This window comes from Cydia amplana, chromosome 19, assembly GCF_948474715.1.
Source record: "Cydia amplana chromosome 19, ilCydAmpl1.1, whole genome shotgun sequence".
NCBI classification, from domain to species: Eukaryota; Metazoa; Arthropoda; class Insecta; order Lepidoptera; family Tortricidae; genus Cydia; species Cydia amplana.
The window spans coordinates 9,349,920-9,373,777 of NC_086087.1; the positions used below are offsets into that span (position 1 = coordinate 9,349,920).

At 35.0% G+C, this 23,858-nt stretch overlaps 3 protein-coding genes across 6 annotated transcripts in view; 1 reads left to right on the top strand and 2 right to left on the bottom strand.

Moving 5' to 3' along the window:
- LOC134656962 (chromobox protein homolog 1-like) overlaps positions 1–23,858 on the bottom strand; it is a 179,759-nt gene that overhangs the window by 18,919 nt on the left and 136,982 nt on the right. The window lies entirely within an intron of this gene.
- LOC134656958 (peptidoglycan-recognition protein LB-like) lies at positions 852–3,475 on the bottom strand. 2 transcript variants are annotated; one of them, XM_063512521.1, is made up of 5 exons: positions 3,321–3,475; positions 2,606–2,694; positions 2,261–2,474; positions 1,320–1,438; positions 852–1,074 (listed from the first exon to the last, which is right to left on the bottom strand). In XM_063512521.1, the coding sequence occupies exons 2-5, from the start codon at positions 2,685–2,687 to the stop codon at positions 878–880; spliced, it is 612 nt and encodes a 203-aa protein (XP_063368591.1). In that variant the 5' UTR covers positions 2,688–2,694; positions 3,321–3,475; the 3' UTR covers positions 852–877. The 2 variants fall into 2 exon arrangements, with proteins under 2 accessions (XP_063368591.1, XP_063368590.1); XM_063512520.1 differs by having other exon boundaries at positions 2,588–2,694; positions 3,321–3,474.
- On the top strand, positions 8,298–23,528 carry LOC134656863 (ABC transporter F family member 4-like). 2 transcript variants are annotated; one of them, XM_063512392.1, is made up of 12 exons: positions 8,298–8,426; positions 11,938–12,139; positions 15,123–15,619; positions 16,211–16,370; positions 19,565–19,775; positions 19,862–20,144; positions 20,233–20,333; positions 20,588–20,900; positions 21,278–21,388; positions 21,613–21,764; positions 21,917–22,121; positions 23,316–23,528. In XM_063512392.1, exons 2-12 carry the CDS (start codon positions 11,944–11,946, stop codon positions 23,511–23,513), a joined length of 2,427 nt encoding a protein of 808 aa, XP_063368462.1. In that variant the 5' UTR covers positions 8,298–8,426; positions 11,938–11,943; the 3' UTR covers positions 23,514–23,528. The 2 variants fall into 2 exon arrangements, with proteins under 2 accessions (XP_063368462.1, XP_063368461.1); XM_063512391.1 differs by having other exon boundaries at positions 8,302–8,468.

The window sequence follows — 23,858 nt, forward strand, 5'->3', positions numbered from 1 at the left end:
TACAATATTTTTATGAAAAGAAATAATTCGCCGCGGAATTTGATGACGTCGGTATGTATCCAGCCTCGGAAACTGGAGAGCTTTAGTATATGACAGTAATTTATATAATAATAACTAGGTATGTATTATTTGTTAGAGGTAGGTACGACAAAACGATTATGTCACGATTGCCGCGTCAAAACTAATTAACTAGCAGATTTTAGTGAATGAGGTGTCAATCGATTCGTTTCTATGACACGTTACGTTATCTGTAATTGTTAAGAGTAGAATGAGTGAACTGGCTGTAAAGTCTAAGAAATGTCGTCGACGAACATGTGATTTGAAGCATATTTATTTACTGCCCGAGGTTTATATATACTATTTCTCTATCCCACGGAACCTTTGTTTAGCGCAACGGGCCGAAAGTTAACGCATTCTGTCCGGAGGGCAGAAAAATATTTGATATAACGTTTTTTTTTTCTAAAAAACCTGCTTCTCTTTCATAGCCACCAAATTTTTTTATACCTATGTATACCTATGTATACCTATGTATAAAAAAATTAGGTGGCTATGAAAGAGAAGCAGGTTTTTTACCAGAAAAGAAAACCATATGTTAAATTCCACAAACTGCTTGATTCTGTGAAATATATATTGAGGAAATTCTAATAAATATAGAAGAGGTAACTTTAAGTATATTTTCTATCTAGGGAAAGCAAGTACGTAATAATCTTTAATAGAATTAATTTTTCTTACCCCTTCGGCCGCCTATGTTAAAGTTATTAAAGTCTATCGGTACACTAATACACAATACAAATAGGTATACATAGGTAATATAGGACATAAATTATTTCCTTGTAAATAAAAAGACGAAGTAAATTGCACTAAATTCTATATTGGTTTACGTATTTACGTCAAAGTCAGGTAAAAATCGATCCCAACTGGTGATCTCAGTGTACAGACTCTGTCCAGGGCACTCGGTCGCGGACACCTGGCGGTGGGCTATTAGATGGTAGGATGGAGAAATGAAGCCCGCCTTCACTCCAATAGCAATCAGATCTTTGGCAGCTTGCAGGCTCTTTGGGGGCGGCAGGTCAGCTGAAACAGAAAAGTTTAAAATACACATTATTGGAAAATAGGGTTTCAAATTGAAGAAGCATATAAGCTCAGTTACTCCAGCGCCAGAACTTGTGATAATGGACATTGATCTTAGTTTAAACCTTTTATAACTGAGAATTTTGTTCATCGTCCGTTATTTAGAGATCGCACCGAGGTTTTCTGATATGATATAGGTAATACATAGTTCAGTAAGTGTCATAAGGACATAAGTGTCTAATACTTACAAACATAATCTCCTATGAAGACGATTCCTATACTCTGGCTGTTGACGCCTACGGCGTGTGCGCCGACAGCCGACCAGCCTCGTCCTTCGTACACCGCGCCATCACTGCCTATTGCAAAGCTGCAACCAATTATTTCAAAAGTAAAGATAGGCCCATGCATACAATCCCGAACCGATCATTTTCGTTAAGCAACACCGCGCCATCTGTTGTATACTGCGTAAACTACGTGGCCGAATGTCAAAGACATACATACACAATTTTCTTATATGGGTCTTGCCAGAATTAAATGATTATTTAATTTAATTTAATTAACCTACACTGTACTCTCGCCTCCAAAAAACGACTAGCAGAAAGCTCGAGGAGACTTTAGTCCCTTTCATTGGTCAGGTTGCACTAGCTGTGGTCACGGAAGACTGACGTCCCAGCAAAATGTCAATAAAGATATTGACAGATATTACTAGTCTGCATTTGACAGACTGATCAACGTCAGCCGGCGCGGCGCGGCGCTTTACTATGAAACTTTCCATACAATATTTGTGAACTCTTTAATGGTGACGGACGATTTGGTGCCATGTTAGGTACATATATTCTTTTTTAGTTACCTGATTTTGGACACATTCGATTAATTAAGTTTATAATGTCTTTTTTATATAATATGTACCTATGCGTCCCATTATATTGACCAACATTAATACATAGTTAGCTGTTAGATCGATACTTAAGATTGCAATAAAAATTGATTTACATTTAGCAAAAGCAGATAAATGTATTTAACTAAATAAGCCTGTTTTTATTGATTCCAGATTGATTATCTGATTAGATATCTATTTAACTAAATAGGCCCGTTTATATTGATTCCAGATTGATTACCTGATTAGATATCTATCAATTACAATAAAATGCACTAGTGTAATAAGTATCAAGGGTATTAATAAATGTACTTGTATCCAATGTCATTCCATCCTTGGTCGTCCTGATGGTAAGTCTGTATACTCCGCATAGCACTCTTACATTGCTCGGCGGTGAAGCATGCAGCTGGAATGTATGTGTGGTGGATGGTCACGTAAGGAACGGGCAAACTGAGGCGGACTACGGAAATGGCTGGTTTGGCTCCCCAATCTTCTCTTGAATAGTATGGGAAGCGCAGACGGTAACCTTCAATAACGTAAAGTTTTTCTAATTAATCATCATCAATAAGTATGTATTAGTAAATACATATTTATAGCTTGAATTTATCTATGTGAACTTTTAAAAGATTAAATTCGTACCTTGAAATTTTCTGATACTGTCACTTTTTTGGTTAGCTGGCAAACTTAAAACGCTGGCAGCCAAACAGGCAAATATAACAATGTATCCACGTCCAGCCATTGTTTATCTGAAAAATAAAGTATGTAATTATTGAATCTCTCTATACATTCGGATAATACTGTGTGATTACTACATATTATACTATTTAAAGACCTTTTTACTAGTGTACCTGATTTATAATCAAAATATTGCTCAATATAAAGGACCAATTTTTCTGATAAGTATTCATATATAATCAATCATAATTTAACTCAATAAGGCAGGGTATCCAAATAAATACAGATTATTTGCATGATAAAAACTATTTGAAAAAAAAAAGAATTCCGGGATTAAATTATGCGGCGTAAACAAGTTAATCAGGTTTTAAGGTAGGTTGTTAAGATCGCTGCACTTTTGACATGGATGTGAACGCTCAATTTATCACTTTGCAGACACGGTTTTTACTTATACGTATACCAAAAATAAATTTAATACTTTCATTTAATACTGTATGCCTAAGATATAATAGAAGGGAAAAAAACTTTGTCATGTGTTTAGAAAACCTGTCTGCTTACGAGATCTTTGAATACCTAACGTAGGTATTAGTGATCCGGATGAATCTGGCTTTTGCGATCGGAATATCGGAAATCATGCCTTTTTTACTAACATGATAGATATAACAAAATAATCCAATAATATATATCGACTACTTACCCTTTAAATAGTTAATATATTTTCCGTCCTCGACGTTGATCACCCTCTTAATGATATCTATGCAAAGCAATCGTGTTTATATATGTAGCACATTATGCGATATGATGAATTTCTCGAGATAATTCGGCGCGTCGTGGTCATTCGTGAATCGTGACGTATTGATTAGTCATTCAGGGCTGGGAAGATCCCTAAAAGTTACATGATTCTCTGCCAGTCAAAATTGAATGTCCAGTCAGTTGCAGAGAGAGGTGACCCCTCTGCATAGTAGTTTGTATGCAGGGGTGGTACCTTTTCTCTGCAGCTGACTATACCTTCGTAGTTCGGCAGACATTGTGTCCCAGATATCAGCGGGTCCAGGCGTGGTCCGACTTCAGATTTTACTCTCCAGCCGGACCCTTGGAGGACCTGCACGCTTAATTCATTCTGTATAAGAACCTTTTCTTCAAGCACGTCGTTTCATAACTTTTGAAATCGGAATCGTAACTGCATTGACAGTTGCTTCATTCGGGGTTGTAAACGGTCGCTCGTTTAGAATAGATATAGAAGATTCAAGTCAATCGTGATCTTTATTACGTGAAATTATTCTGTGTAGGCTGACAACTCGGATAAGGTGTTCTGTTTTGCATTTTTTCCGGCCTTTTTTTTAATGATATAATGTGACATAATGAATGTGGCTATGGTATTGAACTATCAACTATAGATGGCAAAAGCAAATCTTGTCAGTAGAAAAAGGCGCGAAATTCAAATTTTCTATGGGACGATATCCCTTCGCGCCTACATTTTTCAAATTTGCCGCCTTTTTCTACTGACACGATCTGCTTGACCATCTATATTTGCTAACATTCCATTTAGTGATCTGATGTCACAAGCTGTCAGCCATTTAGTCGAATACCAATCCATGACCAATTCAAGTGTTCAGGGACACTAACTACGTGTACGGTCAATGAATTTAATTTCAGTACCATTTCGCCGCTTGTCACAGCGACAATAATATGAGGTCCCTAGGTACGAAATGGTACGGAAATTAAATTATTTGACTGTACCTACATAAAGCCATTGACAAACAGCACAGCGCAAAAAGGGATTCGTAGTATTCCACTTTATTATACTGTTAAACCATTCGAAAAAAATCCCCTTCCGTCAAAATACTTATTTAAGAATAAGAATAAGAAGGTTTTTATTGTCCACTGTGTATACATATTATAGATGATCTTACAAATAAATGGTATCAACAGCTGCCCTTTGCGAACATACAATACAATTCTTAAAACTACTTACCTATAAACTAACTACATTAACTAAATTATTTACAGTTCGTTGTCACATGCATCGTCAAAAAATTCTTTCAGATTATAATACACCTTCTCAATCAGCCATTTCTTTAATTTATACTTAAAAATATTGCCTTGCAACATTTTTAATTCATTCGGTAATAAAGTTAAAATGGTGTCATAGATAAACTAGACAAATGTAAAGTAGAATGAGAAATTTGTAAGCATTAGGTATCAGTCATCGTTATTAGTGTCAAGAGATCTATTAGGTAAAGGAAAACTGCCACAATAAACAAGGGGACTTACTCGTGAACTATGCTGTTTCAGGCGGGGACTTTCGAAATCAATTGATTGATTTATGTATAACCTACTAAAGGCAATACCGATGAGTACATGTTTGAGTTTATGCCTTTCGTCATTTCTTTTTAGGTACTCAGAACACAAATTCGTGGATCCGTCAACTAGTTGTAGCCCTTTTGTTCCTAACCTTTTCAATGTTACCCCTGAACCTCTTGCTAATTGATAAACTTATTTAAGAAAATGTTCTACGCCTAGTTTATAATGGTTGACAAGCAAACGAAATAAGCATAGATGATAAGGGACTTTTTGATAGGTACTAACTATGTTACCCCCGCAAATAACCGGTGAACTAGCAACGTAGGTAAGCTCTAGGTAGAATTTCATTTACCTATTATAATTCCTTCTTATTTTCGAATACATACATGAAATTTAATCAAGTACATAAGTATTATTGAAGCATTCTCATCTCACCCGCGATTTAAAATACGATCAAAATTGATTACTACCTACTTAGGGTTTGCAATCCGGATCCGAAATGTATGAAATTATCCGGATCTGGATCCGGATCCGCGGATATTTCCATACATTTCGGATCCGTCGTGCATGTTTTAATCTCTACATTTTTTTTTAATTGTATAAATTTTAAGCAGTTATGTTACGTTACAGTACTGGGAACATTGAAGTTCTGAAGGTGTTTTCCCTAATCAGTCAAGTTTGAAAATAGTATCTTTTAAAACATTACGTACTCGCAGTCCTGGTAATCATCCTCTTTAATCTTATCGGCTTTAAGCCTTATTGATTGTAAAGAGCTTCTACGTCCTAGGGGCTATCCATAAATTACGTAATTTCAAATTGGGGGGGGGGGGGTGGTAGCAGGTAGGGTAGGAAACGGGGTCATTCGAAGCATTTTTAGGGGGGGGGGGGGGGGGTAAAAATCGTCAAAAATAGATGAGAACAGCCCCCAGTCCTAGTGCCATCTTGCACAATGTTTAATGTCAATTCGTAAACCTTATTTCAAAGACATAGCGCCTACCAATGGTCAGTTCAGAGCATTGCTGACAGTACTTCCTATTGTTCTTGATCAAATACTGCCTTCAGTAAAAAATACTTACTAGTGTAGTTAATATTTGTTGTCTGCTATTAAATATGTCAGTTATCACGGCATATGAGTAACGTAAAAAATGCATGGTGATGATTATAATCAATTAGTAGGCTATAACTTTCATATAGTAGGTAAAATAAATCAGTGTTATTCATAGTAATATTTCAAGTAAGTCATCACAATCATAATGATGATAAGGGGTTTCCCGGTTTTGATGCATTGAGCAATTTCACACCTTTCTACTTAAGATTAAATTTTTGGATATAAACAACTATGGGAACAGATCAAATTATTTCATTAAATATTTTGATTTGTGTTTTTTTTTAAGTAGTCATACTACTATATATAAATTATAAACTGAAATAGATGTCATATGTTAAAGAAAAAGTGGTGAAGTGTTGGATACCTATAAGTTTTATCCACGTATTCTTAGGTTTTCTCTGCCATAATTAAATCATAAATATAATGAATTACTCGCACTACGTTAGGAGTTTAGTAAATTCACTATGGTCTTCCACAATACCCCTGTCTAACAATAAGTAAAACATTCTATTAGCGCCGAATGATGATAACAAGATAATGTAACCCACTACAGCAGGGTTTCAAAAAGTAGGGTTTTGCGTTTGGTTCCCATACAATAGGCTACATGACTATTTTTTTTTTATGGTATCAATCGATCGGGTTTGTTTTTAGGATCAAATGTCAAAATGGGACCCATTGCATTAAAGTAACACAAAAGTCAGAAATTGTAGTCAAAGTCCGACAGTCGCACTTCACTCGCGAAACGCCCTATACAAAACGGCCAGAGGCCGTGACGTCATCGCCCATCTTGTAGTATGGACAAAACAAGAAAATTGCGTTTTTGTCGGTGAAATATTGCGTTTATGTATATAGTTGTTATACAATATTTTTTTGGATGAAATGTAAGGAATCGAATGGTACCCTTACTTTTATCGTTTTTGGAAGTTAAAAAAAGTTTGGAAGTTGAAAAATTACAAAATTCAGGTCCTGGAATTTTGTAATTTTTCAATATTTTATTTTAATATCCACATTATTGTGATAAATTGCTCGTTTGCTATCTATTTTACTAGATTTTGTTATAAAATTCAACATGTGTCATCATCCCTATTAGATTAACCGTTTACGGACTGTAAGGTACAGTCGATTAAACTATTTGTAAGTAAAGGATATTTAACAATTCTCTATAGCAGCTATCGCTTCAATTTTGAACTAAAATCAGTCAGATAGTGCTCTAATCTCTCGATGCAACCCGCAAAGTACAATGTAGCTAATAAACCTATTGTAGGTACTCAGCTCTAGCTAATAAACAAAATTATTTATAGGGTACTTGGTAGAACAATCGACTTCCCAAAATTAAATGACATACTAGTTCACAGTCCAGCGGTCATCAAAGGAGTGGCAAAATATTCAAGCGCAACGAAGCTGTCTACGCGCAGGCGCGGCAAAGTCCGCGCCGGAAACGATCAGCCATATCTTATAAATTGGCAGGAAGAGGCGGTGATTACCGAAAGATTTCTGCATATTGATCTAATAATTATGTTATGTCGATTATCCAGACAAATAACTGACAATCTTATTATACCACTTGTTATCCACTAGTCCACTACTAGACTACTACATACAATGTAAACTTTTAAATGAAATATATACCATTAAAAAAATAAAGGTAATCTAATTCAGTCCAGTTGAGTAGCTTTGTCATTTGTTTCACTAATTAATATCAAACAAGGAAGTGTTTTAAACAGTAACTGAGCTATAGCAAATATAAGCACTCGTCTTAGCGAATGTAATCTATTTTAATTTAATTCAATATTTTGATATTCTTTACGGTTAAGGAGGAACATATATGTATTATACTCGTTTGCACGTAGAGCACGCGCCGTAATGTAGAGGAGACGCGGACGCAACGCGAAAGCTTCAGAAATAGATCAACTGGACGTTCTATTTTATTTGAAACTTGTTCTTTGTAAATCCATTTCCGTTAGACAATAGCGTTAAATCGCTTTATCTACGGTTACTAAAAGGAAGTTTCAGCTAAAAAACCTATATTCATCTTAATAAAACAGGTAGATAAATAAAATAAGCAATATGGAAAGGACACCGTATTAATTTTCAACATATTTATTTGAAATTATGTAATGGACTAGCATTATTAACTATTAAGAGTTCTACTAAAAACTTGTGAAGTTAGTAAGATAATGTAATATCCCAAAAGTTTCACGGTTCACGCCGTCTTGACGCGCCTATTTATAAGTTCCAGAGGATTGTTCAGTCATGAAATTCCGGCGCTAGTCGAGTGCGGAGCGCGCTCGTGGCCGCTTCCCAAACTGACGGTTCCTCCTGGTTCCTCTTCCGGGTTACCGAAAATATGATCAGTTGAATTGAGTGTCGTGTCACTTGTGTCTTCAATAAGTGCGTAATTAACTCATCAACACTCTACACATCCAGAACTAAGTAAGAGATAGCTCTTAATATCACAAGAATCCCGTAAACGTCTGTTTCTATACGCAGCTGCTAAGAAATAGCTGGGTTTATCTAAAATTTTGTGTAAACACACTGTAAGGAATGTGAACAGTTGTGGTTTATCGTAATTGAAGGGGTGCATTCAGTACGTGCAGAAATTCCTCTCTCATATAAAACCGCTTAATCAAATGTTTTAGCCTGGGTAGCTGAGAGTAAAAATATAGTTGGAGAACTTGGAGGTGAAATTAATGATTTCTTAGAATAAATAATTGTCAAAAAAGTTTATTCATAAACTCAAACAAGCAAATAATAACGGCTACTAGTAATCGAGCCCTCTATAGGTATAGTACTTAAAACTTTAATTAACCGTCAGTTTTAGTTTTTTACTTGGTTTCGGTATCATTTACTACTGTTGATCATATTAGGGCGTTTTTTTTGTTGTTGTCCCAAACACTTTTTTTTCAAAGTTGGGATTTTTTATGTTATTTTCTACTCAGAATCACGAGCTCTTTCTATCCTAATAGGAAAAAAAAAGTGTTCTAAGGTTTTTTTTCCATTCCGTCACCATTTTTCATAGACTTTGTATGGCGGTCGCGTAATGGAAAGATCGAAAAATTTATGGAAATTTTGGGACACTTTTTTTCTCCTATTAGGATAGAAAGAGCTCGTGATTCTGAGTAGAAATAACATAAAAAATCCCAAATTAAAAAAAAAAGTGTTTGGGACAGCAAAAAAGAAACGCCCATTAGTTTACAAAGTCAGATATTGTTTTCTACATATATATCATACTATTCAAACAGTAATTGGGTATTATAGTACAACCGGATGTAAAGACCTTCTCTGACCTTTTTAAAACCTTGGACTTGTTGAGAGCTTTCCAACATAACTTTTTATTTGGGATATGTCATACTCAATGCTCAATAGATCAAAATGCTTAATGAAGCAGAATATCAGCCAAGTATTTCTCAGGTCACATGATAATGTTAATTCATTTGAATTTCTAGGCACGGATCTTAGTAATCACAACACATAAAACAAAGCCCCCCGCCGCCGCGTCTGTATGTTTGTGTGTATCTATGTTCGCGATAAACTGAAAAACTACTAGGTACTTAAACGGATTTTCAAGCGGTTTTCACCTACCAATAGAATAATTTTTAAGAAAGGTTTAGGTGTATAATTTGTTAAGGTTTTGTATAACTCGTGCGAAGCCGGGGCAGGTCGCTAGTTATATGTAAAATTCATGCAAAATATCTCAATGTTTATTTACTTTATTTTCTGTTCTAGATCAATGGATACTACTACACTGATCTGATTACATGATCATTACACTAAATTATAATACTAGAGGTCAACTAATTTATAGAAAACAACGCTGTATAAACCGTCTGATAATGTAGCAAAAATGACGCAGAATAACGGGAAAAATACGTAATACTAGTTTTATATGAAACACCTTTTTTTAAACTCTAAAACCGATTTAGTGGATAAACTAAACTAAGATAATTTGCTGCAATATGCTATAGCACCTTAAGACGCATATTTTTACTTCTACAAATATAAATGGACAGTTTTAGGTTGCCATCTTACCCCGTACCATAGAGAAATATAGACAAGAGTGCTCAATCCATACATCAGTTTTGGTCCAAAAATACTATTAATTTCAGTGTCTACATCTAGCATCGAGTAGCGGAACTATCAGTACTGCTACATCTTCGCACTAATACGCGAGTACAAGAGAGATATATAGAAAGTAAATTACGTTCTCGATGGCGTTTACGAGATATCAGTGCCAAACAAAAACTAAAACGCGGAGGCGTTTTGTCTATTTGGTTGATTGTGTCTTATAGTCTCTATACTTACATGTCTTACAACAGACATTAGCCTAATTTTCTATTACCTTATGTCTAGTAATACCGTAGCTACCATATTTTTATTGCAAATAGGAAAAAAACCGCAATTATCTGATCTGAGGTATCTGAGCATAGTCTGTTAGATTTTCATTTCCAGGAAAAAAAACATCCTTTGGAAATTCTGTATCCTGTATGGCTAAGCCGTGGAGCGGATGTGTAACTACTAGAGGATAACGTAACATTTATTTTTCCTCTTTTAAAACAAGCATGATTACGTCTAATCGTTGGAAAACATCATTTCATCGTCTTTAAGTGTTTATAATAAGACTCGTAGAGCATATGACGGCCACGTTAAAAATAATACATATTGAATGAATGGACATGGACGGTACGTAGCGTAGTTTAGGATGAAAGTCACTTACTATTGATGTATTATTTATTATCTTTACGCAACGAAAGCATTGTCATTACTAGGTACATGTAAGGTATTAATAAATTTTAAGTTACTTAAAATTTGAATTTTAAATGCTTTTTACTTTTTGACCATTATTATACATATGCGTGCGATACATTATTGTTTACTATACAATTATTTAAAATTAGTAATTGAACTTTTTTCTACATTTTTTAAATATTGAATTTTTAGTATAAGCCCCTAGATCCCCAGGCATCACTGACGAACACTTTGTTCTTACTTTCAAAATCATACGGTTCTAAATAAAATTGATTGTTGCAAAACAAAAGCATAAAGTTGACACTTGTCCATGTCCATTAGGTACTCGTAACGATACCGTAATTGCGTTGAACGTGATCTAATCTTTTATTTATCAGACTATCATAGTATTTTTCTTTTGGAATATTTTTTGTAACTCGTTACACTTGGAGTCGTTACACTTTACATTTGGAGTCGTTATTACATTAGATAGCTACTAGGCTACTAGCGACATGGACTTTAGGCTTCACACTAAACATCCATGTGTTCGAGGGTAGCGATTATTTTCCGGAAAATCGAATTTTACTGGAAGCAAAATTTACCATTTTATTCTTTCTCACTAGCTTCCTTTCCCGGAAGCATTTTTAACCAATTCGCATATTTTCCTATTATAATTATATTTCAATAGCTTATTTTCCTGATACGTTTTCAAACCATTCGAATATTATCTGTAATGTAAATCAATATTTTTCAATAAAATATGTTGGTTCTGGCGCTCGCCGGCCGCTACCGCGGCACGCTCGCTTCGCTCGCTCGACTTCGCTCACTGTTTTGGTCGCAGTTCACCTAACACACTCCTCGCTTCGCTCGTCGTCGTACCTAACTAGGCTCTGTCAAATGGCACTCTTTGGTGATTGTAAACAAATGAAATATATCGGGAAATTATGCGAATGGTTAGAAATCCTGTTAGGGAAATAATCTATAGAAAAATAAACATATAGGAAAATATGCGAATTGGTTAGAGATGTTATCGGGAAAGAAACCTATTGAGAAATTAAAAAGTGGTAAAAACGATTTTCGGAAAATAGTAGCACCATTCATGTGTTCAATGAACACATTCATTTCCTATAGAGTAGGTATTCGTACAGAAATGATGGAAACATTTTGTTGACTGCAGTACACAATGCCGATAGGCAGCGTCAATAAGGAACCGGCAGTCAAGCGGGAGACCTTCAGACCACCATGGGTGAAGGATAAGGACGCAACAGCTCCGCCACCATGGACTCAGAGGAAATTGAAACCAGTGGAGACTGCAAAGACAGCAAAGGCTGACGGTGAGGCGCAACCAACTCCGGCCCCAGCAGCAAAAGCACTGAAGCGTAAGTACTAAGTATCTTTTACTCGTCCACTTTCATATAAGACTCTATAATGTTATGTACCTAATTGAAGTAGTTACGTATATTGTATACAGAACGTGTCTGCCAAGGCTTTGTAAACGATACTTGTTGATTTGTTGAACGAATCATTCATAATTGTACAATAAATTACCATGTAAAGCTCCGCCCGCTTTTGTTGCATTCTAAAGCAGCCTTCGCTTCGGTTTGCTCGCTTACCTAAAGTATGGTAAACTATTATTATGTAAAAGCTTATTAAAAACTAAGTTTATTAAAAACTCGGTACATAATATTTATATGATACCAAACTTTATCTGAAATAACGAAATCGATGAAACCAAATTGAACCCCATTTTTGCATGCGTGTCACATTCCGTGCGTAATTAAAATAGTCGCGTTCTAAAACAAGGTATAGAACATCATAGTGCTCCAATTAGATTGGATACTTGTCACTTTAGTTCTATTTGTTTACAATTAAATACGACCGACCACCAACGCAGTTGTGACGTACATTTAACAGGGCGCCTGTTTCACGCGGACCTTTCGCGAACGGAAATTGTTCGCACGATTGGAAACTTTGCAGCAATTATGAAGTAGGAGTAATTCTCAACTTGACCAAAAATAATATACCTATAATATTTTAGTCAAACTTTACATTTTTGATACAGGCTTTTATCACGATATAGTACTTATCAAGTATAGTACTTTTCTTTCTGCAGGCAACTAATACTCATCGAGACAATTTTACCAAACCCGCACAAAGCTAGGTTACGTTATTTTATCACAGAGTTCTTAGAGGAAATTTTTTGGAGATTGTTTCGTAACTTTACATAGGCGCTGACTCAATTTAACCGAAAATAGTCACGAAAATCTAACTGTTATTTAACTAACATTATCAAAGATTAATAATTAATATAATTTACATAACACTTAACTTTTGAAAGTGAAATTGTGCGTCGCATACTAGAATGACTCGTCAACTTTCCCGCTTTTCTCATGCTCCGTGAGTGGGCTGTCTTATAATACGTAGATAATATTTAGGAACTGTACGATTGTGTTTAGGTGTTGATGTATACAGCATAGTGACGTCAACACCTGCCCGAAACTTTGGCAGGAGACACGAGTTCTGAATAATTGACTCTCCCAAACTGTTCGTAAGTTGGTAGTCTGGAGTTTGGAACCGAGTGACGTTCTTGTGTCCACGATCGGTGAATTCAGTCACATTTTGCTAAATTTCGTGATACGTTTTTGTATATCAAGTGACATACCTACGTATAAGTGCATGTGCTACTTAAAGTAAAACTTTCCGTGGCTTTACTGTAATAATAATAACGCAGGTAGGCCTATTGCAGAAAACCACAGCTTAAATAATTATAGCATTAATAATCCCCAATATAATCGTTTTTAACCTTGGGTTTTCATATCTTTAAGTAATAAAATGTATCTATAATGGAAGGCATAAGTAAATTTGAACTGAATTACTTTTAATTTTAAAGCCACATCTATTCCTAGTCTGACTAGTTAACACTAGCATCTGGCGTCTTATAAGTTTAAAAGGTGGTATACAAATCCATTACTTATGAGGCAGAGTTCGCATAGAGGAGAGTCAGTCGATCTGTACGAAATCCTAAGGACATATACAACGACAACTATAGAAAAAATATGATCGTAACATTGGAATTCTGAAAATATACATGTCTACGTTTTATTCTTAGGCGACCGACAAATATTGTTAATTCGTAGATTCGCTAATTTTTATGTATTTAGCAATACCAGCTAAGTTCATTGTCCTGTAAAATGCATTTCATAGCAATGCGAAACTGATTGCATTTTGTCCCGTATTTTCTGTTTGAATAAACGTTGAAGATGTTAAGAGGAGATATTTTCAGCTGGCCGATGCCAACGATTCGAGATATTTTTAGGCGCGACAGACTTTTTGAAAACAAATGAACATGTTGTGGTTACGGCTAAAGTTTTGATTTAGACGATATGTAGTTGAATTAAGAATAAGAATGAAATTAAATATTATAATATATACATCCACTTTACAGGCAGAAATTCATGAGATATATGTGACATACATACACGTGTTACTAATTAGGTAAAAGTAAAGCGGGTTCATTAATGTGACATAGTCTTAACGATTGTATTATTATTTGAAACATATTACAATCCTTGATACTTAGTTAACTCAAGTTGTTTATTATATTATTAAAACCTTTAAAAAAATCGCCAAGTATACTTACTAGCCTCATATTGAATATACAATATAACAAATTTTGATGATGATGTTTTCATGGTTACAAAAATGTATCCCGGCGGTCATCAAATAGGAAAGTTTGACAAGTAACCGCGCTAAAATAGCGAAGGTCGGCCATCTTGGCAGCCAGTATGTTTATTTACGTACGTGAATGCCATCAAAATGCACCACTTCGGGGTCGTAACACGTGCTTCCATCTATTTAACGAAATATTCTGAAATACCCAAAAATATAGGTAATACATACCAAAATCGCTAATAGTCTAAGTTACTAAAGGGGCCCACTGATTAACAGTCCGCCGGACGCTATCGGCCTGTCAGTTAGAACAAAAAGTTGACAGTTCCGAACAACTGACAGGCCGATACCGTCCGGCGGACTGTTAATCAGTGGGCCCCTTTACGTGTACATAGTTAACGATTTAAATACAGCACATCAAAATCATTTAAAGTCACCTACATTATGCAACAATATTTTACACTTCAGAGCGCTAAAATGTATAATACACTCTTATAGTTCAGTATAGATAAAGTTACGCCAGATGTATTTGTAGTGTCGTTGTCTAATGGTTTGGCCAAACATGCAGGGATTCGGCGAATATTCGTGATGGCGTCTCTTTCATTTTCCTTGGGTAGCAAGAGACGCCATCACGAATATTCGCCGGATCCCGATATGTGTGGCAGCACCCTAAGAATAATTCATATTTTTCAGCCGTTTTAAAAAAACAGTCGACAGTAAAATCTGAAAAACCAGAAAATGGCGTATCTGAGACAGTCGAAGAAAAGCTTGTAAAACCGTCAGCAGCGAAATCCGCTGACAAGGCGTCAAGACCAGCAGATGAAAAACCTAGATTTACAAAATCTTCATTAAGATCAGTCGATAAGTCACCTAAAACTGAAGATAAAAACTCAAATGAGAAGGCTCCAGAGAAACCTGCACTTAGGAGTGTGAGAACAATTGATGGTGATAAAACGAAAGATAAGTCAGTAACAATCGTAGATAAGAAACCTTTTGAGAAAAATGGTACATCAAAAACAAATAATACTGTAGGAAATGTTAAAAGTCCAAATGACAAAAGTGTTACAAACTCAACAAGCAAAACTTCAGAGACAAAGCCACTTCTTAAGAAAACTGATACAACCAAAGTAGAAGAGAAGGACGACTCAAAAATGGCGACGAAGCCACCAATCGAAAAACCTACTACAAAGGTGTGTATGATCTTTTGGTGTTCTTTGATCATAAAATAAGATCAAATTCAATATATCTTAAATAACTTGCAATGTTAGATATCAATCACTAACCACTTATAATTTATTTGTGTGCGTAGCATTAGAACAAGAGCTTTTGCGTATAATTTTTAAGTATGTAGGCATTTAACGATGTCAACTTTTATGAATAAACAAAACATAAAACCATATTCAAAAATAACTGTTTTCGCCCACGATGTTATCACGGATGTTTGAGTTGTGCTCCGCTTCTATGATCTATTTTTTGGTGGACGTCATTATTATTAATATTATAGCTTACACCTAAAACATACGCACCTACCGAGTTCAAAAATAGAAAAGAGCACATTTCCGTAACTATAGGAATTATCAAACATCGGAAGGATATGTTTTGAATAAACTTGAATTGTAAATTACTAACGGAAGTTAGCTACAATTTAATGTTACATATTTTCAAGAACTAATAGCTAATAAACAGAAGCGATCTAATCCTTATTATAGATATGTTAGTAGATTTTGCCAGCTTCATTTGTTTCTGTAGCGATACATCAGAAAATATTTCAATTTTTACAGTTGCCTCCGCGCAAGCCATCCCTTGTAAAGCAAGCATCAAAGGATGAACCAGTCAAGAAATGGAGGGATCCTCTACACGAACGGGTCAAGGAAAACATTGATAAGACACTTAATGAAGTTCCTAAAGGACATACGCTGACAAAGAATGAAAGTTTAAGAAGTAAGTTTTAGAGATATTAAAGTACTAATAATGTATAGAATAACTTTAACAGTACACACTTGTTTTTTTTTTTGATGCCATCATTATGGTCTTCGCCAGCAGTTTACTTACTTCTCCAAATCGACTAATAGAGAACATAGCCTAGGTACTTATTTTTAAGGTCGATTAAAATGCGTTCGTGTGGGTGCAGTGGATTTTGAAATAATTTCCACACCACTGTATGTCTAATTTGATCTGTATTGTGAATTTGGGCAAAATATTGTAAATGTTACAAAATCACTGACATTTTAAGAAAATTTATTTTGATCATAAATAATCATTACACTCACACCTATGATTACAATTAATTTATTTATTTAAGTACTTGATATTGATACTAATAGATTTCTAATTATAGAGCAAGTAAAAAATAGATTCCTATTTATATTACCTATCTTAAATTATGTTTAATTTAATCTTCAAAACTGTTTGGACAGTATGTATTGCTCCGATTAATTTGAAATGTATTTCATTCGATGCATACGTGTCGTGGTCCAATTGTGTACACAGTACAAACCTTTGATGATAATCCAATCCAAAAGATTCGTTTTGTTTGTACCGTAGCAGCACAACATTGACACAGTGGCACTTTCGCTGCATTATAATTAGAGTGCGTGACAGATAGTGCGCTCAATCGGCGCAGGCGCAAGATCAATCGTCATCGATATTGGCACGATGAGTTAGATGACATTAATAGGCTTAGATGCGGCAATTTTAGGATATAGAGGTTTCTGTGTAACTGAAAACATCTTGAACCTAAAATCTCAACCTATATATGCCTACAGGCCTACACATAGGTACCCTTCTCTATCTCATTGTTGCGCTATATTGTATTAAGTAGAGTTAGAACAAGCTAACTCTGCAGCGAATTTCATAGCACAGACTGTGGAAGTGTTATTTTAAACGTCATAATTTCATTAAATATATTACTGAAATAAATAAATAAATAAAAGTGGTGGAGTCAATAAGGCACTGGCGTACTAGAAGACGATATACAAAAAATATACAAATACAAATCCTCTTTTTAGGGTTCCGTAGCCAAATGGCAAAAAACGGAACCCTTATAGATTCGTCATGTCTGTCTGTCTGTCCGTCTGTCCGTCTGTCTGTCCGTCCGTATGTCACAGCCACTTTTCTCCGAAACTATAAGAACTATACTGTTGAAACTTGGTAAGTAGATGTATTCTGTGATCCGCATTAAGATTTTCACACAAAAATAGAAAAAAAACAATAAATTTTTGGGGTTCCCCATACTTCGAACTGAAACTCAAAAATTTTTTTTTCATCAAACCCATACGTGTGGGGTATCTATGGATAGGTCTTCAAAAATGATATTGAGGTTTCTAATATCATTTTTTTCTAAACTGAATAGTTTGCGCGAGAGACACTTCCAAAGTGGTAAAATGTGTGTCCCCCCCCCTGTAACTTCTAAACTAAGAGAATGATAAAACTAAAAAAAATATATGATGTACATTACCATGTAAACTTCCACCGAAAATTGGTTTGAACGAGATCTAGTAAGTAGTTTTTTTTTATACGTCATAAATCGCCTAAATACGGAACCCTTCATGGGCGAGTCCGACTCGCACTTGGCCGCTTTTTTTTATTTGTACCTCAAAATAAATATACATATATGTAATAACATATACAATAAGTCGTTAAAATATATATAATATATACGTAGATAAATATTTTTATTCACAAAAGGATTAGGAACAAATATCTAGGAATATTATTAACTACAAACGTATCGCATACATTACAGGCGACGACGCACCTGAAGTATTAACTTACTCATCTCATGTGCGCCAGACTGCCTAGGTAGTAGTCTAAATCCAACCAAAATAGTCACAGATAGTTCCGCGTACGTCGCGTGCATGAATCAGGTGCAAAATTTGATTATTAGGCGGTGTATTGCACTGAGAACTATTAAGTGTAACCACTTTATATTAATTTGAAAAAATATAAATTAAAGTGTTACTTATAATGAAAAGAGAATCGCTTTAAAAAAATTGCAATTCAGCATAAAATTTTGTGTTGTGAAAAAAAAACTGAGATTAAAGTGAACATGGATGACTACACAGATGATCGTGTTAATCTTTTTAAGGGTTCGTAAAAATGAATGATTGTATATTTTAGCTCTATTTAAGTAGTATTTTTCTGTAGTGATTGGTGCGCCTAGTCCGCTAATCACATTAAGACACTTTCAGTGTACCTATTGTTTATCACAATTTTGACAAAACATAATAATGCAGTAGAAAGCGCAACTTTGTGTAACTTTTTATCTAGAGTGTGACTGAAGATAAGGAAATAGTAGTTTATGCAACAGTGATATAATAAGGGTTCTTAAAATTCAAGGGTCGAAGTTACAAAACGAGACGTAGTCGAGTTTTGTAAAAAAAAGACCCGAGAATTTTAAGAACCAATTATGAGCTGTTGCATACATTACTTTTTCTATGACAGCTGCAGCAAAAAAAAAAAAAAAAGAGTTATTATTAAAAAAAAAGAGTTATTATTTAAAAAAAATTGAGTTATTATTTAAAAAAAAAAGAGTTATTATTTAAAAAAAAAAGAGTTATTATTGTAAATGAAAACATACCTCTTTCAATCAAGATGATCGGAACTTGTATCTTTAAAAAAAATAAAGCAGTTGTATTATACTCATAAGATGACTGCTAGCAGTCATCTTATGAGCCTATAGACAAAGCATTCAAATGACATTGCTTTAGATATCACTGTCAGTCATTTAATTGACACATTTAAGTGCTGGAGTAGAAAAAGTATATTTACTAATAAACTCTAGCTAGATCGATATTCGTTTTCATAAGAACAAATTATTGACAATAATATGTTTCAAAATATTCTTATAAAGAGGTATATTTACAAAGAAGGTTAGTTTGACTGTATTGAAAGGCAACAGGTGATAAGTTTAATACTATCAGACTTATCGAATTTAAACTGTTGTGAGACATGCTAACATTGAATAATTTTACGGTTAAAAACAAGTGAGTCTAAACCGTAAAATTATTCAAAACTATCAGACTTGTGTGAATTGTGGGCTTTTACAGATGATATCTCTAATTAAAGCCAAAAATACAAGTTCATTACTTTTGTAATCACATTTCCAAACTTAAAACAAAGATTATTTACAACAGGCTTGTTGAAACCAACGCCACCACCAATGCCGCCACCACTGCCACCGAAAATGCCTCCTCCACCCGAGTTCAAAAAAGGTCCATTAGATCCAGAAAAGTTGAAAAAGTTGGAAAGCCTGCGAAGCAGACCTAGAAAGCGGCCTGACTGGAGTGACATGATGAAAGAAGTAGAAGATGGCAAAAAATTGAAACACGTCGTTTGCAATGACAGGTTTATTTTGTGTATATTAATGCCTTCTCTTTTTTTCAGAAGATTGTGACAAGATCAGAAACTAAAGTAACGATTTTATTTTGCAGATCAAGCCCAATTATTACAAAAACATCAGTAGTAAAAAATAAAGACCAATTTATATTTGAATCGGAGAAACCAAACTCACACAACGCTCTATTAAAACAAATCAATCAGGGCATTAAGCTAAAGAAAACTAAAACAAATGACAGGAGCAAACCTAATTTGGAAGGTTTAAGGAAGTTTAGAAGGCAAATGACTATTGAAGAACAGGTTCAAAAGTCCATGTCTCAAGCTAATCTATTAGCTTCGTCTCCTTCGGGAGTCTCAATAGCAGGAGGAGTAGCAGAGGTAGAAATATTTTTCCTGATTTAGGTTTTAAGAGTATCTGAAAGGAAAACCAGCACTAATTTTATTATTTATATTTTTTACATTTAAGGTCCCTGGTGCAGAAGAAGAAGATATCGATGAGATGGATGATATTGATAAAGTCAGAGACGACCTTCAATCAACAAAACAATTGCTGGCAATTGAACTTAGGTATAATCAACAATAAATAAATGTACAAAGCAAATTTGTTTGCTACCTAGCAAAAACTTGATCTACTTGGTTAAAGGAAAAATGGAAGAACTCACCGCCTTAAGATGTCCTGAAATATGATATAATTTATATAAGTGTATTTTTCCTTAAATTTAACAAGAAATAGCATTAAATTCTTCTATTTATGATAGAAAATCTCGCAATATATTGTTTTTACTTTATACATTTACTAAAAATGTTTTTAATCTTTGCAGGAATAAAGAAGCTCAAGAAAGGGAAAATAAACGACTGCTGACGAAGATACAAAATCTCGAAGCTGAATTGGCAAGAGAACGTGCAATTATAAAACAGGAACAACATAAGACGGTTATATCAGTAACAGATGCTTACGATGAGAGACTGGTGAACAGCCTTAAAATGGAAGTAGATAGGGCTAAAGACACAGCAGATAACTTGGAAAAGCAATACCTGCAAGCCGCAGAAGACAGGGACACGGCACTAACAGAACTGGAGGAATTAAAACGAAAGAATTCAGAATTAGAAAAGAAATTAGAACAAGCACTACAGGTAAAACTTTAAATATACTTGTACCTATATGCTTTAAAGAAATGTTTAACATGATGCTTTATATTAAAACTGCTTCAGCTTAGCTTAACTAACACTTACAGGTTGAGGAGGTATATACGTCAGAAGAACCACTGTCATTCTACCAGAAGAGACAGCTGGATTTCGAAAAAGAGTGTAGGTTATTAAACATTGATATAAACTCAGCTGCTGCGCAGGAGTTAAGGAAAAGCGCTAAATCAACTAACATTATTGCTACTACTAACGCTGATACTAATAGCGATGATGAGGTATGGGTTGCTTTTTTTTAATCACGAGAAGTTTGCTCTTTACGTATAAATACAAAACAAAATCTTACTCACACATTTTAACCATTCTAGGGTATAATGCCTACAAGCATGGGTTCAAGGAGATCAAGTCACGCAATCAAACAGCTTTCGGTTACCAGAGACGACAGTTTCGAGGAGGAAGAGGAATCAGAGCCAGAAGAGGTGTGTATAATAAATATTATAATTTTTATGATTGCATTGATTCATAAGCATTTTGGTAGGTAGTTCAAATAATTTCAGATAGATAATGAGTTACTTACCATTTAGTCTTGAACAATTTCGTACGCTAAGAGAGGCCTATGCTCAGCAGCGGGGGTTTAAATGCTGAAATAATGACAATTACGGTACAATTTAAGTACTTATCTAATAAAAATGTCTAATTTCAGGAGGAGAGCGAAGAAAAGAAACAAAAGCGAATGGAAAAAGAAGTACGCAATATGAAAAACAAAATCCAACACCTAAAAGAAAAACAGGACCTTATGAAACGCGAAAGAATGGCTTTCAAAATGTCCCTGAAAAACCAACAACTGGCGTTGAAGTGAGTAGAATTAGTAGAGGTTTACTGCTTATGTGCTATTTTGGTGCTTGTACATTAGGGCCTTTTAAATATATTGATTAGTGTTTGCTGCTCAATAAACGTAACGTAATGCTCTCCAAAACAGGCGAGTAAATACTTGACTATTTTTGCAGAGACGAGAAGAAGAAATACAAAGAATTAAAGCGCGAAGTAGACAAAATGGCAGCCATGATGAAAGAAGTGGGCTCAGACGAGGAGGAGGAGGAAGAGGAATCAGAGGAAGAGGAGGAGGAGGAGAAGAGTGAAACCGAAGAGGAGACTGAAACTGAGACCGAGCAGGACACAGAGAGCGAAACGGAGAGTGAGAGTGAACCTGAGGTAAATGATCTGTATTAGAGGCTAAGTAGTAACTTTAAGTTGAACAGTAACCTACTATAGTTGTTCAAACCAATTTGTCAGTCAGTAAAAACCAGGAAAACTATGCTCATCCTTTTCTTTTGGGTGTTAGTACTAGTGTAAGACAAAGATAGTATGACTCTCTCTATGTTTGAAATGAGACAGTCATTTGACAAACTATAAAGGTAAGACGCTTACCACAAGGATTTTCTTACACTGACCCGCCAGTTGCTATTTCTATTGCACGTGCATACTTATATTGCTATCACGCTCGCACACTCCATTGACAGCCGGCATCATGGGCGGGACAGCAATATAATTATGCGCGTGCAATAGAGATAGCAACAGGTCAGTGTACGAAAATAATGGCAAACGTATTTTCTTTAACCTCTAACCGCCCAGTGACCTATAAAACGGTCTCCTGTTCCATTATAATTTGAACTTTGTGTTGACAAAATAAAATTTCATTTTGCTTGGCAAGGTTTAATGACTCCTCTACACGATGGGCCATGACGTATGGGCGGGACGGCTAGAGGTTAAAGAAAAGTGTGTATTTCTATGCAAATGCAGTATTTCCAGCACATAGTGCAGCAGGATTATTTTTTAACTTCAACGTACAACAAGTGATAATAATGATAATTTATTCTGATTAATAATATATCTCTTATCGAGTAACCCTCCTCATGTCTTGAGTATACGTATTATTAGGAACTAGCGACCCGCCCCGGCTTCGCACGGGTTAACAAATTGTACATAAACCTTCCTCTTAAATCACTCTATATATTAAAAAAACTGCATCAAAATCCGTTGCGTAGTTTTAAAGATCTAAGCATACATACAGACAGACAGACAGCGGGAAGCCACTTTGTTCTATACTATGTAGTGATAATAAATATCTCTCTTATCGAGTAACCCTTCTCATGTCTTGAGTATACGTATTATTAGGAATGTAACCCTACCTATGAAGCCGGCGATGGTCCTGGGTTCGAATAATCCCGGTAAGGGCATTTATTTGTGTAGGGCATTTATCTAGCACGGATATTTGTTCCTGAATCATGGGTGTTTTCTATGTATTTAAATATTTATGTATTATATAAATCGTTGTCTGAGTACCTGTAGGCTACCTATTTATTTGTTAACTAAACACTAAGTAAAGTTTGTGTATATCTACTTCAGGACGCTCCATTGCCGAAAAAGAAGGACAACCTCTCGACAAGGCTGAAGCGACACGAGAGCAGAGTGACCGCTCTAAAGAAAGGCAACGCTCTCCTGATGGCTAATGTGGACAGACTGAAGGATGACGTACTGAAGCAGAGAGAAGAATCCATGACACTCAAGAATGAACTCGACTCTCTTATTAGCGAACTTGGCTAATGGGGAAGGGTCTGCCAAAGGTTTCCCCTGTTTTTAGATTTGTTGTATGGGATTTGGCTATAAGGGCTCATCAAGGCCTTAAAACAAAAAAATAAACTATTGGACACTATTGATAGGCGTGACAGGGGAAACATGCTGGCGCCATATGTAAAAAGCTTCATCTAACCAACCCTATTAAGTCGTATAAATTTCAAACATGGAGTGTCGTTGGTATTAAAAGTAAATATTCAAAAAATTAAGATTACCTATGTTATGTAAAGATTTTTTAAACATGACATTTTTGGTTGCTGATAAAATAATGAGTTATTTTTTATAAATAACAAGGAATATGGTAATAACTAACTA

Bases quoted from the DNA above. Each gene is read 5' to 3' on its own strand.
- LOC134656958 (XM_063512520.1), bottom strand. From the start codon at position 2,687: ATGGCTGGACGTGGATACATTGTTATATTTGCCTGTTTGGCTGCCAGC. The intron at 2,475-2,587 runs GTACGAATTTAA...ACGTTATTGAAG, and splicing joins CAGTATCAGAAAATTTCAAG to GTTACCGTCTGCGCTTCCCA. The intron at 1,439-2,260 runs GTACATTTATTA...AATTGGTTGCAG, and splicing joins TGGAATGACATTGGATACAA to CTTTGCAATAGGCAGTGATG.
- LOC134656863 (XM_063512392.1), top strand. From the start codon at position 11,944: ATGCCGATAGGCAGCGTCAATAAGGAACCGGCAGTCAAGCGGGAGACC. The intron at 12,140-15,122 runs GTAAGTACTAAG...CATATTTTTCAG, and splicing joins AGCAGCAAAAGCACTGAAGC to CCGTTTTAAAAAAACAGTCG. The intron at 21,389-21,612 runs GTGTGTATAATA...GTCTAATTTCAG, and splicing joins AGGAATCAGAGCCAGAAGAG to GAGGAGAGCGAAGAAAAGAA.